Source organism: Sphaeramia orbicularis, chromosome 22 (assembly GCF_902148855.1).
Source record: "Sphaeramia orbicularis chromosome 22, fSphaOr1.1, whole genome shotgun sequence".
Taxonomy (NCBI): Eukaryota; Metazoa; Chordata; class Actinopteri; order Kurtiformes; family Apogonidae; genus Sphaeramia; species Sphaeramia orbicularis.
The window spans coordinates 35,587,121-35,606,835 of record NC_043978.1 but is presented as its reverse complement, the minus strand read 5'-3'; the positions used below and the strand labels follow the sequence as shown (position 1 = coordinate 35,606,835).

The following is a 19,715-nucleotide window of genomic DNA, read 5'->3' as shown; positions in this document are numbered from 1 at the left end:
CTCCCCGCCCCTCTCTTTGTCGTCATGCCGACGGGGCGTTACGCTCCCGTTTGTAACTATTCAGTAAAGTTAATACGCTGATTTTGAGCGTAAGAACCTAATTTGTTAATAGGACGTACGACAGCGCCTTTGACCCGAGTCAGTTGAATAAACTTACTTTTTAGAGCGCACTCTTCTTCTTGCCAGGTAGTGTGCAGGACGGACAAGCATCCCAGAACTGGAAATACGAAGCACGGAAGATGTCAGCTCAAATTTTAAGTGGGAAAGAGGTCTCGGCGTGAGTATTAAATACATTTTACCTGCCATATACAGTATTTTAGCGCACATTAAGTGTATCCGTATATCAGAGCATGTGTCGACTGAGAAGCTACTAGCCACCTTGAATATGCAGCGGTATCTTAATATTAGTGAAACACATAACAACACATAACTTCTCTCAGTTGCGTGGTTCCATATTTTACGACGATAATCTTTAAGTTATTACCATTCTGCTTCAGTTTCCATACCTTTGACTTGTGTATGGTGCTGGCCACGTGAATGAAGCGTGCCAACGGTATTTATTTGATTGTGGAAACTCACCAGAGAAATCACGACTCCTATTGGATTTGCCAGGAAAATATAGTTCTGGCCAATCTTTGTAAGTTGAACAGGATGTGCAACATTTCTGAATGACTGTCAAACATAAGATTTGGCGATAAACCCTACAAAGGTTGGTCTTCTAATAACTTTTGCATAAGAATTGCAAATCGTGCAGCAGCTATTATGTAAGAAGCTGTGGTGGTGTGGTGTGATACGACCGTTGCCCTTTTAGTCCAGTGACCTCAAGTAACAAATACTCCCCATTTAACTAAGAAACAAAGAAGTTGTTATCTTGCGTAACTATTTGTATTTTACTTTAATACAGGGTGCAAGTTGGCTGCTGTTACTTTGTGTATTTTAAAGTTTGTAAAGTCCAATCGTTGCTCATATTTTTGCATCTTGCAAAGAGACAAAACCTCTCTATAACAAATAATTTTGGGACATTAGGCTGCATGTGCCTGTCACAAGACATGGCATCCTGCACCTTGTTAACAGACCCTCACAGTACTCATTAGTTAGTGCAACAGAAGCAGCCTCTCATCTCTGAAGAGGTCAGTTGTCCTCTCATTTGGAGGTGTTATCATTCATGATCTCCGAAGCTTGAAAAATGCTGACATTCCATCCACGTATTATGCTGGAAAGTATTTATGAATGCAATTATTGTAATGATTTCATTTTATTTTAGAAAATAGAATGTTTGCAGCTAGTTTTCTCTAAAGAACCATAATTGACCAAGCATCTCAGAGCCAAATGTTTATGTCTCTGTGAACTGTGCTATATTGTTGCAACATTGTTTATAAGAATATGACCCTAGTTTATCAGTGACTATGGAGTGAGGCATCTTTATCAGCTGTCCCTGAGATGAGGGTCCTTGTTATGATGCAATCTTAAAAATCAGAATGAACAATATGATATTGGTAGTTTGTGAATGATCCTCAAGTGTGGCTCCTTGCACGAGTACAAAAAAATCACACCTATCTAACATGTTGTGGGGCATATGGAGTAAAACTTTCCTAAAAAACTACTACAATTAAACCATTAGAGTGTATTTCAGACCTGATAAATTAGACAAATAAAGGTCAACACTATTCACTTTGTGTAATGTCAGAATATACTGTGAACCTTTTGCTGTGAATTTAGTTGACGTTTATTTTAGATGGTGGCTCTCAGCAGTGTCATGCATCCTTTATCAATATTAACCACATGCTGTGACTCAGTGTTGTCAATAAGGTTCATGTGATGACCTCAGATCCCACTGAGTCACCTACTCTGAGACCAGTTTATCTAAATCTATATTGTAGGTTAAACATTTTAAGTGAGATAGTAAGTCTACATTTTAAGGTTTTTGTGAATCAATTCCAATTTTCAGTCTCAGAGAGCGATATCAAACAGAGTTGAATGGTTCACATAAACAGAATAAAAGTCACTGCATTTGAGTTGTAATTTAACATGATAGATATAAAACAGAATGTAATTGTTGTAAACTGAAGTCCAGTATTGTTTGGCTTGTAATGATGGGTTCATTTGACTGAGGTCAATCTTGGCTCAGCTCTTTCTTATCTCATCCCTCTACGCAAGTGATGAAATCTTTAGAAGTTATTGACTCAATGAAATATAAAAAGACAAAGGCTATAGATAAGACCATTCCTGCATTGACTTCCTATTCAAAACCTAGATTTAATGGCTGAGGAATGGAAATGATTATCAGTGTCCCAACAGTAGTAGGCCTTTGGTTTCAACACCTGTTGGTAATAAGCACACCCGTATGATAGTGTATAGTTAGTAATAGATGCGACTGCTCAGACACTAAAATTGCTGTTAAATTTGATTCTTTGGTCTTTTATTCAGGCAGGTGAGGGAGCGCCTCAAGAAGGATGTGGAGCAGATGAAACTCCAGGACCCCAACTTCAGACCTGGTTTAGTGGTTTTACAGGTAAATATGAGATGGGGCTTGTCATGAGTCAGGGCAGGGCTGGAACGTGCTATTGTGTGTTTTGGTTGTTCATTTTGCTATGTACTCTCTCATGGCTTTCCACTGGAGACGTTAGCAGGTCAGCTGCATGTCCACGAGCATGTGATGTTGTGTGTTATTGCATGTTTACAGTGTCTCTGAAAGGTAGTTGCATTTCTTTAAGTAATGTTTTATCAGCATGTATCTGTAAAGTAGAAAACAGTGATTAAATGTGTCTTTGAAGGTTGGAGACCGTGATGACTCAAACCTTTACATCAGCATGAAGCTAAAGGCAGCAGCTGAGGTAAAGGAAAAATCTAAATGTCACTTTAAAGCTATTTAAATATTTGAAAGTAAGTATACCTTAACCCGATAACCGCTCTTCTTTCTAAACAGATTGGAATAAATGCAACACATATGAGGCTTCCAAAGACGGCAACAGAGGAAGAGGTGAGCACACACTTCAGATCCAAGCTTCACAGTGAGACGAGCTAAACACTTGCAACTACTTAAAATGCCTTCTGAAAACCTGCCAATTCACATCAACCAGACTAGCAGAGGCAGTATATTATCTTCAAAGCAATGACTCTCTTTATTTCTGGCATTTCAATTTTTTTAGAAGCTGGATACAATTCATATAAACATGAAACTTACAGCAGAAGTTGTATTTCTGGTATAGATGAACCAGCAAATAAGGGGAAAAAAATCTTGGAGCAGTTTGATTGTTAGGAGGCTTTGATTTCATCTCATAATCAGAGAAAAAAATAACTATAAAGACAAGATTTCACCAGTGAGAATGGTTTATAATAATGCTATATTTGTGGTTATAGGTGAGTCAAAGCATATAAATACTGTTAAAAACATACCCTGAGTAACTTTACATTATGTACCACCTGCTGGAGCTGCAACATTTTCCAGTTTGAGCCAACTTCAAATGACCTCACACCAGTATATGTTAATGCAACCTGCTGAAAGGGTGAATCTTTGGGTTTTCCTGTTTTATATACTCATTAGGTCAGACAGTCTGGTTAATTTTGGTCTCATTTCTTTTTATGATGGAGAAAGGGTTACGATATGTAGTACTATTGGTGATCTAACAGCATTATTAATTGCATCTTTATCAAAACAAATGACAAATTATGAATGAGTGTAAAAGCATTGTGTATCTGTAGATTCTCCACAGTATCACAGAGGTAAATGAGAACTCCTCAGTCCATGGCCTCATCGTCCAGCTGCCACTGGACTCCATCCACAAGATCGACACGGAGAAGGTCACCAATGCTGTGGCACCGGAGAAGGACGTAGATGGGTAAGGACATATATGACTGCAGATCTATGTAAACAGATGGTCCCTCATGTAGTATATCATGTATAATATGTTCACCAATTACAGACTGACCAGCATAAATGCAGGAAAGCTGTCTCGTGGGGACCTGGGAGACTGTTTCATTCCCTGCACACCAAATGGCTGCATGGAGCTTATCAAACAGACTGGTAAAGAAGACGAATAACATTCCAAAAGTTGCTGCTAAATGAAAAAAGTTGCAATGTGTGTATACAGAATACAAATAACTGGACGTGTCTGAATGACTGCATGTCTACAGGGGTGTCCGTGGCGGGGAAGAGAGCCGTAGTCCTAGGTCGCAGTAAAATTGTTGGCGCTCCGATGCATGACCTGCTGCTGTGGAACCACGCCACCGTCACTACATGTCACTCGAAGACTGCAGATCTTGCTGGAGAGGTAAAAGACTCAGGAAAACTGTCCAACGAATTACACTTGTGCAGAGAAACAAAGTAATTTTATCTTTAATATGAAACTTGACCGTTTTACATGTCCATACCCATGTTTCCATATAGGTGAGCAAGGCAGACATCCTGGTTGTAGGCATTGGTAAAGCAGAGATGGTGAAAGGAGAGTGGATCAAGAAGGGAGCAGTGGTTATCGACTGTGGCATCAACCATATCCCAGGTTTGACGTTAAATGTCTAAACACCTAGACCTTTGTCGTGTTATGAAATTACATTATATCAGAAGTTTCAGAATATTTAGAATCAGAGAAATCTTCAGTTTTTTGGGGGGATGGGTGATTCATTTTGTTGCTTTTCAATGGGACCATATCATCTTTAACACCATCAACATTTAAGGGTTAGGCCACTGTTTCTCAGAATGAAAAGACTCACTCAATATAATGTCAGTGTCACTTTATGTGTCCACAGTGTAATTCAGTGAATATTTAAAAAAGACATCTACCTGAGACACAAGTAACAGATTTTTTATCAACGTCAGCTACTTACTTTTTATTCTTGTTTTGATTGACAATAGAGGCCCCTAGTAGCAGAAAGTGCATAATGTACTTTTATATTAATAGATTCAACTGTAAGAGGAGTGTACTGATATTTATGTTAGTTTCTTTGTGATTCTCAGATGAGACTAAGGCCAGTGGGAAGCGGGTGGTCGGTGATGTCCACTACGCTTCAGCTACGGAACAGGCTGGCTACATCACTCCAGTGCCTGGTGGCGTGGGACCCATGACTGTGGCAATGCTGATGGCGGTAAGAGTCGGACCTACTTAACTCTGTGTAGGCAAAATAAAAACGAGGACCAGTGGCCCTCTAGATCACCAGCATGTTCTATCAAGAATAAATAAGTTGAATTTACAAGGTTGTTGGGTTCTGCCACTATGTTAGAGTCCTGTGGTCTGATGCAGGAGATCAATCTCCTAATAGAAGAGGGTAGTACTGTCACTGGAGGATAACTCAACTAACTAGAAGCACTTGGAGAGCGCAGACCTCCACCAAGGCTGATCAGTGCCTGATCAGTTTCCTGTGGACTAATTGGCTACAAGTATAACTCTGAATGTTTGTGTACAGAACACAGTGCTGAGCGCAAAGCGGTTCCTGGAGACTCATCAACCAGGAAAATGGAACATTTCATACACTAAACTGAACCTCCAGAAGCCTGTGCCAAGGTCCGCGTCTTTCCTCCTTTTTTAACATGTTCTGTTAAATTCAATAATCCACTTCTAAGAGGACTTAATTAAATTCTTGGGTGTTTTAACTCCAACAGTGACATCGTAATTTCTCGCTCCTGTGTACCCAAACCCGTTGACCGACTTGCGAAAGAGGTGGGCCTTCTTTCGGATGAGGTGGAACTCTACGGCAAAACTAAAGCCAAGGTCCAGCTGAATATCGTCAAACGTCTGCAGGCCCAGCCAGACGGCAAATATGTGGTGGTCACTGGGTAAAGTGTTTGTTATTGGTCATGTATATGTAAGGGTAGAGACTGCGATCTGGTAGGATAGGCGATTCTACCAGTAGAGACTCCGATCGTAGTCTCTACCAGTAGAAACTCCGATCAGAGTCTCTACTGGTAGAAACTCCGATCCTGCCAGTAGAAGGGTTAGGGTTAGGGGTTAGGGTTAGGGGTTAGGGTTAGGGTTCGGATCGGAGTTTCTACCAGTAGAGACTCTGATCTGAGTTTCTACTGGTAGAGACTACGATCGGAGTCTCTACTGGTAGAATCGCCGATCCTACCAGATCGCAGTCTCTACCCTGACATATACATTCTATGCAGTTTTAGTCTCAGTTTTTACATATGATCGAACTATTTCTTATTACTTGATTTACTCTGAATGCATTATTTAGTTACTTTTATTATATATGTGTTACTCACTACTATGACACTAATATTTTATTGGCAATAATCTCAGACTGCAACTAAAGATTATTATCATTCTCACATCATCTGTAGATTAGTTCATTGATATAATGGAAAATTTCCACCAGTCCAAGATGACCTCCTCACGTACCTTGTTTGGTCAATAACATAGAGATATTCGACTGCACATACATAATACACAAAAAAAAACAACAACAAAAAAACAAGTAATAGAGGAGTTAAAAACTAGAGTATATTCAGATTTAAGATGCTGGAATTAGAGAATTTAATCATTCTGTCTAATTTATTGACAACAGTTGGCACTTGATGTAAGTAATCAAATAATTGGTGTAGGGTCAAAACACGGTATTCGAAATCTCTCTAACGGGACATTTTAGAGACAATTTGACAGATTAGTGTTGCTAAATGACCCACATTTTTACTTTTAAATTAATTTTTGTTTTAGTTGGACCATAAGGGATTATCCAAAGCAAGGAGCTATTTTATTTTGAAATAAATGTTGGAATGGCAATCACTTAGAGTTTGCTCTCTGACGGGACATTTTTGGCCCTTGGTATTTTAGGCTAAAACTCAAACTAAAATTTCTCTTTGAAATTTCATTTAATCTATACCTGTGCAATTCATACTGCAAGGTATAAGTCTTAAGAAGTAATTAAGGCATAAATAGACCAGGTTTTTGTACTTTCTTTGGTAGTACAAAGGGCTGTTGAGTGTAAAAAGTTAGTATCTCTGACAGGACGCTTTTGACCACTATTTAAAAATCTGACAACAGAGGTAAAAAAAAGACAGCTTTTTGTATCTAATGAAATGTATTTACATGAGTACTTTAAAACAACATTTCTGTATTTTACAAATATCACCAGATGCATTGTGTTGAGAATAGATAGTTATACAATAACTCAAGATAATAACATATAAAAAGATTGTCTAATATAAATGACATACTTAAAGTTACACATTTGGACCAAATTACCAGGTAAAAATTTTTTTTAGAATTTTAAGGTCAATGCTGAATCTTGTTTTAGTGCTTATAAGATTTTCTGTCTGCAGTATTACACCCACTCCACTCGGGGAGGGAAAAAGCACCACCACCATCGGTCTGGTTCAGGCCCTGGGAGCCCACATGAAGCTCAACGTCTTCGCTTGTGTCCGTCAGCCTTCCCAGGGGCCCACCTTCGGCATCAAAGGTGAACTCTGGACTGATGCTTATTCCTGTGCTCACACTACAAGCCTCGGTGCTCAGATCAGGTGTTTCATTATATTTAACTGTGACAAACATCAGCACGAGCCTGTGTAAAAGAACCATAACGGGTGATCTGGTTGAAACATTTAATTCTTTAAACTCAGCTTTAAGCAGGATTTGTACGGGTGCTTGAAATCCTTGAAAATGCTTGTGTTTTCAAGGTCTTAAAAGTGCTCGAATTTTAGTTTAAGTGCTTAAAAGTGTTTGCAATTCTGACTGTGTGATGTGATTTATTTATTTTTAATACTAATTCTGCCAGATTAGATGCCAAGCCAAAGCTACTTACAGAGAGGTGATACATTTAGAAAAACAAAACTTTAAATAGAATATTAGCAGGTGTTCTCAGGTTGACTCCAGGTACATTTTTAACTTGATCTTTGTCTCAATGCGAGTGTCTCTGAAGAATGCCAAGTGGCTTCCTTTTTTTGGATAAAACTTTGTGTTCTCCTTTAATTTCTTAACTTTTTGCTATTATGGAAAATAATTTCGAATGTTTATAGCATAATCCAATGTACATCATTATGATAAAAAGTGAAAAAAATAATCCTGAGTTTATGTGTTCCTGTAGATATGTATTTGACCCCAGTGATAAGGTGCTGTGCTGGAAAATTTTGAAAATGACCCTTAAAAGTGCTTGAAAAGGGCTTGAATTTGACCTTGAAAAATGTGTATGAACCCTGTTTAAGGGCCTTTATTTTATTCATTAACGTTTAGCACCAGTGCCAACTCCATCTTGGCCTTAAAGAACTACTCTGAGCATTTACTAAGAGACCCAGTTAGCAAGTTGGCACTGGAAGCACATGGATACTGTTATTTTTGTACTACTACTCCTTTTCAGAGTGCAGAATTTTGTGTAGTGGTTGTATAAGCAATTGTTATGATGTGACTGAACATTTCACCACTATTTAATACCATAAAAAACAGTTCTGAACCCATTTTGCACTTTACATGGCAGTGATAGTTGAGTTTAGAGAAGATGATGCCAAGAATATAGAGCAAGTGGTAGAAGAGAGAGAATTTTCTCCCTCTTGTATTATTTATGTGGAGTGTCAGAAGAAGGTGTCAGAACATACTGATGGCAAAACACCTGTTTTTTTTTTGTTTTTTCTCTGGTTCTGAGATAATTTATAGAAATTGTTCATCAGCATGTGACATCACCAAATAACCTGGAGGCTCAAAGAGGTTTAATGAACCCTGATTTTTACATACACTTTGCAAGGCTTCACACCAATAAACATTTCATGAAATGCATGAAATCTTTAGCTTACTGATATTCACATTTCAGCTTAGTGGTCAAGTTTGAACACAGTGTTGTGGATCATGGGAGTCAGAATTCAGTGCTGTGTTCAACTATAAATATGACCTCTCTGTGCATCTCCTCTCTCATCTCCTTTCAGTGACTCAAATCAGGTTAAAAAATAAGATTCAGTGTGATTTGTATGCTCACACTGTTGGACACATGAGCAAAAATCGGGTTTTATCTGCAGCCTACATGTAGCTTTTGTAAAATTTTACAGACTATTGATGCTACATGTTTAACTCTTACATTTAATTATGGTTTTGTCTTCTGTCTGCAGGTGGTGCTGCAGGAGGTGGATACTCTCAAGTCATTCCAATGGAGGAGGTACTGCATAAAGGCTTTATATGACATAACTATTCGTATAGATATCATGGAATTGACTCAAAACATTTGTTCACTTTAGTTTAACCTCCATCTCACTGGTGACATTCACGCCATCACTGCTGCCAACAATTTAGTAGCCGCTGCCATCGATGCTCGCATGTTCCATGAGTCTACACAATCTGACAAGGTGGGTGTGTCCTTTTTTTAACATGCTTTCATAAAAAGTATGCATTCTCAAACTAAATGAATGGGTAGTGATTATTATGTGTCTCTGTATGCATTGATAGGCTCTGTACAACCGCTTGGTTCCCCTCAGTGGAGGACAGAGGAAGTTTTCCCCAATCCAGCTTAACAGACTCAAAGTAAGTATCACACTGTCACCATCAGTTCTTGTGCTGATCAATACATTGTGTTTTCACTGTCATTACAATAAACACATCACTAAGTGCTCCCTCCAACCACCACCAAACATTCATACGCATTCTTATACCAGTATGAGTAGCAAGGAGGGTGAAGTGTATTGCCCCAGGACACAACAGCACATGACTAGGTTCGGTTATTGGATGATCCGCTCTACCTCCTGAGGCGTGGCTACCCTTTTAAGACTGCCATTATAACAGGCCACCTAGATGTTGTCATGTTTTCTTTGCAATAAAAGTGTTTTTGCCAATTCTTTTGCATCTTTGTTTTCAGGAAGAACTTAATTTTCAATATTTGGCCATTAGTTATTATTATAAATAATAAATGCTTAAAACACTGTGTTATACTAAAAAAGAAAAAAAAAAAAAAACGGACTTGAAGTTCGTAGCATATTTATCATCAGAAACAACTGTAAATGTCCATAATGAAACTGTCCATAATGAGATTGCAGAAATAAACTTTCAACTATTTTACATCCCCTCAAACATGCTTTGTGGTCTTGAACATTCAGTATCCATATTATGACTTCATATTTTTTGTTATTTCTAGGTGCTTTTTAGCCTGTGTGGAAGTCTCTGAAACAGTTCCTTTCTGCTTGTAATAGAGTCCCACATTGTTGCTGTAAAGTGTTATATGGTGTCAGAAAGCTCAGGATTTCGGCTTTTCAGTGAATTTTGTGGATAGCACAAATTGTTCAGGAGTTACAGTAATTTGAATGCTGTGTAGTGCAAAATGCAGCGCCACAGAGATTGCTGTTGTTAAAAGGTTAAATGAAATTTGTGTTATTTTGGTTGTGTATTCATGTGTACATTTTTCAGTTGAATCATGTTTAAAGTAATTATTCCTAGGGGTAACATCACTAAGTTCGGCTTTAACGTCTCCCACAATAATCAGTTATGAGGCCGAAATAATCATCACACATTACATAGCTTAATGGCAGTGGAAGGGTTTTTTTTTTTTCTTTCCTTTATCCTGTTTCACCATTTTTCCCTTATTTGGGTTTTGTTTTGTTATTGTTTCTTATATGCATGGATGTCTGAACTTTTCTATGTCCGTGAACACATATGTAAAAGGCTTATTATTAAGAAAATTTCAGTAAAAAGACTTTGATTCAAATTAAATTTAATTAATTTCTTAATTATGGCATTGGCTATTTAGTGTTTTTGTCTTTTTTAGGAGTTTACCTATTAAAGCAGGGACACATAGGCCTTGTGCAGTGAATTTGCATCTTTAAATATTTATGTCATGTCATATCAACACAATATAGAACAACAAATTGCAGGTTATCACAATAACATCCAGGTCCATTTAACTCAGGTATGAGTGCAGGCCACCTCTTAACTCTCAGCTTTCTATGTCTGTTTAGAAACTGGGCATAGAGAAGACGGATCCCTCCGCTCTGACTGAAGAAGAAATCACCCGATTCGCTCGCCTGGACATGGACCCGAGCTCTGTCACCTGGCAGAGAGGTACCAACATCTGCACTGTTTGATATTTCTTATAATTGCTCTGCTTTGTGTCCCAATATGAACTTGAAATACGTCTAATTTTACAGTGTTGGACACCAATGATCGATTCCTAAGGAAGATCACCATTGGACAATCTCCAACTGAAAAAGGATACACGAGAGAGGTAAAGTTTGTTGCTTTGGCGCCCTCTAGTGGCATTTTACAAAACATCTCAACAAATTATTCATCTACTACTAACACATTCACATTGTTTGATCAATGAAAAAGGAACTAAATTTTAACTGTTTTGCAAAGCAGATAATACCTTAATTTAACAATACACTGTTTCTATCCTGATGTTTTTTTCACAGGCTCAGTTTGACATCACAGTCGCCAGTGAAATCATGGCAGTACTTGCTCTCACCAGCAGCTTGGAGGACATGCGCCAGCGTCTGGCCAAGATGGTTGTGGCCACAAGCCGAAATGGAGAACCCATTACCACAGAGGACCTGGTCAGTGGCCGTTTTCTAACTTGCTTTTTTTAGTTCCAAAAGATGGTCATAGATGGATAGATAGATGATGGATGGATACTTTATTTATCCCAAAGGTAAAAGTAAAAAAAAAAAAAGTACACATGAGCAAACACAATTACAAGTATAGAAAATATCTGAGTGAAAAACCTGGATAATAACTTGTCAGTGGATAAAATATTTTCCTTTACAGGGTGTGAGTGGGGCTCTCACTGTGCTGATGAAAGATGCCATCAAACCAAATCTAATGCAGACTTTGGAGGTAAAACGGATCACATAAGCTTACATGACTCTTGAACAACCTTTCTTTCAGTATGCAGGGTGCGTGTACAGGTCTTGAAAGTCTTAGAAAGTGTGGAATTTTGAAACACTGTTTTCCAGACCTTGAAAAGTCCTTGAGACCTTTCAAAAGACCTTGAAAAACTTGTGTGAAAGTCTTAATAAAGTATAGAAAAAAAGTGTCTCTCATAGTGGAATTTTACTGTATGGTCAGAGGCACATAATCTTGTAAGATAAGAAATACATGAGGAAAGCATATAAAAAAACTAGATATGATTTCACTAACTGGTCGGTACTGGAATGATTCGAGTGAAACTTGTCTGTGTGATATCCATGAGCTTTTGTGATTTTCATATGTTTTGAAAATGTTTGTCAGTAAAACTTAATTTACTGAAAATTATGCATTCATTCATTCATATATTTGTTAAAAGAAACTTTTCTACTACACACAACAGGTACAAACTCAACCAAAAAAGTAGGCATGCAAGTATGAAAGTACATAAAGTCAAGGTCTTAGGGAAAAAATAGCAGTTTTGAAAAAGTCTGGAATTTTTATTTTGCCTAAAGAGCAAGCACCCTGAGTATGGGTTTGTTTTTTTTTTTTTGCACTTTTCGCGCTATATTTAAAAAGAGAAAAAAAAATCCATTTTGTTATATGATAAACGTGATGCTTTTATATGACATAAGTTGTGTGACTCCATAGGGAACACCTGTGTTTGTCCACGCTGGCCCTTTTGCCAACATCGCCCACGGAAACTCCTCCATCCTGGCTGATAAAATTGCTTTAAAGCTTGTGGGACCTGAGGGTTTTGTAGGTAAGAGGAGCTGAGGAGATGAACAAATGTTTAGCAGATGTTATGTTGCTGTGTGATACTACTCAGGGTTATCTACACCTGTGATTGTCTCGTGTGCAGTGACGGAGGCTGGTTTCGGTGCTGACATTGGCATGGAGAAGTTTTTCAACATAAAGTGCCGGTACTCAGGACTGAGGCCCCACGTGGTGGTGCTGGTGGCCACTGTCCGAGCCCTGAAGATGCATGGTGGAGGACCCACGGTAAATTTGCAGGATTTCCTCAGCTACCTAAGAGTTCAGAATCTACACAATCTTCACAGCAGTATTTCCTGTCTGCAAATTTATCTAATTCTTCCTCAACTTATTACTGCACAAAGTAAATATTACAACTCTGCTGATTATATTGTATATGACAGATTAATACTTCTGGTTACTATATCTTGATGTACAGCCTTATGACTAATTGAGTTTGGTGAATTCTTATATCATTGAAAATGGCTATGTCATGCTTTTTGTTCAGGTCACAGCTGGGATGCCACTGCCTAAGGAATATGTGGAGGAGGTAATACAGAGATCTGGTAAACGGTGTCCAGTTCATGGGCTGTAGATAAATGATGAAGTTGTTTACCACAGTATGAACCTGGTCTAAACACATGTCCAAAACAATATATTTAATCATAAAACTTCATAAGCACCGGTATGACTTGCTCTCTTTAATTTCCTTGGATGTATGTAGAACCTGGAGCTGCTGGAGAACGGCTGCAGCAACATGAGGAAGCAGATCGAGAACGCAAAGCACTTCGGTGTACCTGTGGTGGTCGCCGTCAACGGTTTCAAGTAAGTGATGGGTGACGAGTAGAAAAAGGAATATGGTTTTATTTCATGAGGGGGGAAATGTTTATTTGTTTTTGTTTTGCAGGACAGATACCGAGGCTGAGCTGGACTTGGTCTGCAGGATGGCCAAAGCTGCTGGAGCTTTTGACGCTGTGCGCTGCTCCCACTGGGCTGAGGGCGGAGCCGGGGCTGTGGCCCTGGGTCAGGCTGTCCAAAGGGCCTCTGAGGCCCCCAGCAACTTCAAGTTCCTCTATGATCTGGAGGTATGGGCTCTAAACTGGATTGCTGCAGTTCTTTTAGTGTTTTTTTTTTCCAATTGTCTTTTTCAGTTTATTTTATGCCACTTGTGAAATATAAATCTGTATTTCTGTTTGTCTTAAGCTGTGTAAACAAAATCTATAGATAGCAGATCCTTAAAAAGTCTTAAATTTGATTGTCCTAAATTAAGGCCTTAATTATTCTTAATATTTGATAATTAATTCTTAAATCTGGCACTCAGAGGTCTTAAAAGTTCCACAGATACAATAAATGATATTCTTATATTTGCTTTGGAAATCTTTGAAAAGAATTTGTCAGCTTTGTAGTCAGTCTTTAGTTTTTTAGCTCAACAGAGACTGAAATGAGTGGAGCCACTAATGATCATTCATGGGTGGGGGGATTCAGATGTGAACTTTAGCAGCTTGAATATCAGTACCAGAAACATTAGTCATGGAGGAATGAAAATGTAAGGTTAGCTGGATTGTAACGTGGTTCAGTGCAATAAATATGCAGCCTGTCTACTGTTATTTTTGTGAATGTAAAGTCTTGAATTTGATCAAAGACACCTTGAAAACGTCTTAAAAAGGCATAAATTTCACTTCCTCACACTTCCAGATACCCTGTAATAACTAACAAGTTATTACCACCATATATTTATTTATTATATATGTGTACTGTTTATATTTATTATAACTAAGTCTTTTACTGAAATACACAAAAGCACCAGACAAATCTCAAACAGTGGACATGGTGTGACAATAGACATAGATATGTATATATAAAAAAAGAGATAAAATATGACATAAAGGTTAATTATGATTTTCTTCCACCATCAAAAGTGACCTTTTTTTAAATATATATATAGTATATCCAGTCATTTAGTTGAGATTAGTATATTTAACCCAGATATGTAATTCACCTATAGGACTTCACTAACAGCTGTCTTTCCATTTTCCATAGCTCCCTATTGCAGATAAGATTCGCATAATCGCCCAGAAGATCTACGGTGCTGATGATATTGAGCTTCTCCCAGAGGCCCAACACAAGGTGGAGCTCTACACCAAACAGGTCAGCTGACATTGCACTCGGTTTCCTCCTCTCGTGTCCTGCCAGGCCTGTTTTGCTGGCTGCTGCTGTCAGTGTATATCATCATAATCCAATGAGGAATGCTTGAATAGGCCTGGGGTAAATGCAGTATAATTTCATTTTGTCTGTTTCTCCTCAGGGTTTTGGCGGTCTTCCAATCTGCATGGCAAAGACACACCTGTCGCTCTCTCATGAGGCTGATAAGAAGGGTGTGCCCACGGGCTTCATTCTGCCAATCAGAGACATCCGAGCCAGTGTGGGGGCTGGCTTTCTGTTCCCACTGGTTGGCACTGTAAGTTAACCTTCATGTTAAACAACACAGTGTTTCCTTTCCATAGAATTCCTGGGAGGGGTTTGCAGTTTATCATAATATTGATAATAAGCAGCAAAAATGGGAGAGGGTGATACCCAAGTGAATGGAAAAGTCATATTAATCTATGGGACTTTTGTTTGTTAACCACCCCTTAAAACTTCATCCCTCGCAGCTCCAAAAACAAGGAATAGGGTCCGTTAAGAGAAAGAAAAATGGAACATAAAATGCTGTATTCATCCACAACATCACATAATTCTCGTCTAGGAATGTTCTTGAGTGAATCCCGCTGAAGCACACAGTTTCTTGTGTTTGTTTGTCTTGGAGACATCTGCGTTAAGCCAAGAGACAGGTTTAGTGGTTACTGTAATTATGTCTATGGTTTGTTCAGAGATTTGTGTGTCACAGGAGAGTAGAGTAGTGGAGTCGCTTTGAAACTCCCAAAACAGAACAAAACAACAGAGAAATAAGAAATACAGGCAGAGAGCATGGTCTCTACAGGTAAATACACCACCACAGACTGATGATTTAGAAGGATTGTTATATCTTTAGTCCATATATTGCTTTGTTCTTTAACCTCAGCATAGTCTAGAGGATTGGAACAGCACACATGTTCCAGAAATTACAAGAGAAGAAATGACAGTTTTCTCATATCACCATGAAGTAATAATAAACTTAAGTGAACCTCCAGAGGATATCCTAATTTAAACAGCCTGTATTATGTAGAGCAGGGGTTCGTATGTAGAGCGGAGTACTTGAAACTTTTTTTGGAAAAATACATTAAATAAGCCATCATGTACAGAATACAAAATAAATAATGATAATTAATGCTGAAATATAAAATAGAATAAATACATTCATATAGTAGTTTTATTGTCAATTATTTTGTTTAAACTTTGGTAACATTTTAAGAACATTTCTATTTTATATTATTCAAAAGGTTTTATTTTGAGTAGCTAAATAATTATTTTTTGTTGATGAAAGGTTCATTTATTAATGACCAATTTAGTTTTCTTATCAATGAAAGAGGGCACTTTTCAGTTATGTTTTATACACAAAATGTACTTAAAAAGGTGTTATTTTTTTATGTATTACAGTTAAATATATGTTGTTGTTGTTTTTTTTTTAATGAAGTTTTACAAAATATAAACAGACACCTTTGGCACAGGAACAAATTTTGCCAAATTTTTTTTCAATCAAAAATGCTGAAGCAAGAGTTGGGGGTACTTGGGGCTAAAAAAATACATTTCAGGGGGTACTCCACTGGTTTGAGAACCACTGATGTAGAGGTTACTGGTGACATCAGCTTCAGATCCACTTCTGTATGCTGGAAAAAAGCAAAAGAATAATAAGAAAAAGGAGGTAAAAGGAAAAATAGAAAAGAATGCACCATAGGAGTTGATCTAGTGGTCTGCCCTACCAGGAGTGGATCTCAGGGGAACAGAGGGGACGGACAGACCAATCCCTTCCCTTATTGTCAGTGTATAGTGTACCAACTCAATGCATTGTTTGAACTCAGCGTTAAACCCCATTGCATTATTCACACCTGGATTTTCTACACCCGTTTGCACACGGTACACAATTGATGAACATGGTAAAAACAAAACCTGTTGATCATATAGTGTCGTACACTTTGGAACAGGAGGAAAACTCCCCATGTGACCTTAGTTATTACAGTCAGTATCAAGAGACAAGTTATTTCTCACTTCTGCTTGAATTATACCAGTATTTACACACATGATGTTTGTCAAAATAAAAGATTATCTTTCAAGTCAAGAAATCTGCAGTGGGCTTTAAAAGTGTTGAATAGTAGATCATGAAAATACATTAACTGAAAGACTACACACCTTCATTGTGATTTTGTCCACAAGCTGCTCGGAGCTACAGTATAGTGATTATAGTCATGATAGTGATTTTCAGCTGTTTTGATACTTTGTTCTTGAAGGGCTAGTTGAAATGTATAAGTAAACTTCATTTGTATAGCACTTTTCACAGAAGGAATTCACTAAGTGTTTAACAGTAAAATAGATAATGTAAAAAAAATTCATTAAAAAGACACACCTAACTAAAAGCCTTTGTGAACAACAGCCTCTACAGCTGTTTTTTAGAAGACTCTACAGAGTTTATAGTGTGCAGAGACAGTGGCAGAGTGTGTAGGAGTATAGCATTTCAGCATCTGAGTAATGTTAGCAGAAGCTTGACCATTTAAAGCTCTAAAAGTGTGACCTAAAATGAACTGGGAGCCAGTGTAGTTCTGCCAAAACTGGTGTGATGTGTGCTCTCCTACTGGAGCCTGGAGGCAATGGAGCTCTTTTTGGCTCAGACAAGTAAAAAGGCTGTTACAGTAACCTAAGCAGGAACAATTGAGTGATCATTTCAAGTTCCACCTTCGACACCAGGGTTCTCAGCTTAGAAATATTCCTCAGCTGGAAAAAGCAGTTTCTAATTGCTTAAGAGACGTTGCTGAGTTCAAAAGAACATCCAGATTTCAAAGACTCAACTGGATGGACGAGCCTGGGGTACCCAAGGGATAACTAATCGGGAGCAATAATTAATGTCTATGTATTATCTGAGTTTAGTTGTAGAGTGTGATGTGATGTCCGTTTTTTATGTTTATGTAACAAGATGTTCCCTTACTGTAATACAACAAACTGCAGCTTTCAAGAATTGTATTTTTCTTCTTATAAGGAAACATCATATTTGTGGTTAACCGCCATTTATCATTTTTCTGAAGTTAAAACCTGTGGACCACACCAGAAAGGGTGTGACCCTGCCTATTTTTGCCAAATAGAACATGTATTGAGTGTTACTTGAATCAATGAATTGTTTATTTTTGGTCTGTACATCAATCATTGCACCCAGTACAACAAACATAAAACCAAAATAGGAATAGGCTAGAAGCAAAAGCTTATTTTTTTGCCTATCCTTTTCACCTGATACACTACTTATTTTAAATTAAATGTGTACAGCATTCTTGTTTTAACAAAAAAATCAACAACAAAAACATATCTACCATCTCAACTTAATATTCCTGAATAATTTTATATTTAAGGCATTTTTTAAACTTTGTTAACATCTTAAATGCAAGTCCATTCCATAATTTCACACACACAATGGAAATACATCTAGACTTCACATTTGTCCTCACTTTAGTACATTCAAAAATATAAAGACCTCTTAAATTATAATTACTCACTTAATTTTAAAGAAATCTTGAATCTTAATTTAAAATGCAGTGATAATAAAATGACTTGTCATGAAATCCAGTATATGGACAAAGCTATTAGGATGCATTGAATTCATATATTTCATTGCTAACAGGGCGTTGGGCTACAAAGCAATAACAACAGATCATCAGTCATTATGTCATTTTCTGTAACTATAAATATTGCAGTCAACGTTTTATTTATAGTGTCATTTAAAACGCTTACAAAATGCTTCAGACTTTAATGTTTTAAATATTCTGCATTTATATTTCTGAAATATTTTTCAAGTTCTGACCATGAATTATCACTTTAAGACAAAAGTAAGAATCTGGTCTCATCAACTTTCAGTCGTGAAGAAAAATAAACCTTTAAACTTAGAAGAAACATTGACATTATTGCATTTGTTGGGATGATTATTGACAAAAACTGACATGAACATTTTTTCATGAGAATACCACAAACCTATTAGAATGGAAAGTCCTACAAACTATAGGTGTGATGTGTCTTAGTATTTTTGTCTGTATATCATATATTGTCTGTGCAGTGTTTAGTTAAAAGTACAGTTTTAGGAATGTCAGATATGCACCTTCCATAATGTTTATTGAATTAGTCTTAATCATTTATTCTGCTTTCTTTATTTGTGTCTTCCTTATAGATGCCAACAATTCCTGGCCTTCCCACCAGGCCTTGTTTCTATGATATTGACCTGGACCCTGAAACCGAACAGGTCAACGGACTCTTCTGAAGCACTGTACGATGGAAAGGGAGGTTGTTCAAACATACACGACAATCTCATGATGAGTTCTTTCTTCCTGTTTTATGTTTTGTTTTCATACAATCCCCCTCTTATCAGTTGAAATGGGGCAGACTAATAACTGGAAACTCTGTTCTTGACCGATGATGCCATTTCTTTTTTTTTTTTTTTTTTTTTTTGCTTTTAACTGAGCCACTGACATCTGTAAATAACAGATTTGTTTAGTAAGAAACATACTGAACATACTGAATCACTGAATGCAGTGTCCCCGTCTGTGATAGACTTTATGCGAAGGGGAACTATCCTATTCATATTTTTTCAGTCTCGTCATGACTCATTAGACTGCCAGGAGCATTTCCCATTCACTGTTGTGGACAAACGGTTGGATTACTAAGGCTGTGATTAATGTGTTAATTAAAAACAAGTCCAAATGTCAACATAATGATGGCATTGAAAATATTTTATACCATTGTTAAAATCTTGTCAAATTGCCTGTCACTGGTCCTGTTCTGTCCTGTACTCAAACATTTCACATTAAAGTGACACTACTAAATTCATAGTAGTATAAAACACTAGTTTCTTGTTTTCTCTCCAAATAAACAAATGCATTTAGAAATGAGTTATGAATGTAGCCAAGAAAAATTAAGGATTAGAAATGTGTATTCTGTCTCATTCATACTCAATATTTCCACTAGTTGTTAGTGTTAGATATATGGTAGTAA

At 37.4% G+C, this 19,715-nt stretch overlaps 1 protein-coding gene across 1 annotated transcript; it reads left to right on the top strand.

Moving 5' to 3' along the window:
* The first annotated feature begins 83 nt into the window (after nucleotides 1-83).
* Nucleotides 84-19,568, top strand: mthfd1b (methylenetetrahydrofolate dehydrogenase (NADP+ dependent) 1b). Its single transcript, XM_030126247.1, has 27 exons — nucleotides 84-277; nucleotides 2,428-2,512; nucleotides 2,775-2,834; nucleotides 2,927-2,980; nucleotides 3,703-3,839; nucleotides 3,924-4,024; nucleotides 4,135-4,271; nucleotides 4,388-4,499; nucleotides 4,955-5,082; nucleotides 5,401-5,498; nucleotides 5,597-5,770; nucleotides 7,259-7,395; nucleotides 9,029-9,075; nucleotides 9,155-9,262; nucleotides 9,363-9,437; nucleotides 10,862-10,964; nucleotides 11,051-11,127; nucleotides 11,315-11,455; nucleotides 11,667-11,735; nucleotides 12,456-12,567; nucleotides 12,667-12,806; nucleotides 13,066-13,107; nucleotides 13,282-13,382; nucleotides 13,465-13,642; nucleotides 14,598-14,705; nucleotides 14,863-15,015; nucleotides 18,895-19,568. The coding sequence occupies exons 1-27, from the start codon at nucleotides 240-242 to the stop codon at nucleotides 18,982-18,984; spliced, it is 2,805 nt and encodes a 934-aa protein (XP_029982107.1). The 5' UTR covers nucleotides 84-239; the 3' UTR covers nucleotides 18,985-19,568.
* The last annotated feature ends 147 nt before the right edge of the window (nucleotides 19,569-19,715 follow it).

Bases quoted from the DNA above. Each gene is read 5' to 3' on its own strand.
- mthfd1b (XM_030126247.1), top strand. From the start codon at position 240: ATGTCAGCTCAAATTTTAAGTGGGAAAGAGGTCTCGGC. The intron at 3,840-3,923 runs GTAAGGACATAT...CACCAATTACAG, and splicing joins CCGGAGAAGGACGTAGATGG to ACTGACCAGCATAAATGCAG. The intron at 7,396-9,028 runs GTGAACTCTGGA...TTCTGTCTGCAG, and splicing joins GCCCACCTTCGGCATCAAAG to GTGGTGCTGCAGGAGGTGGA.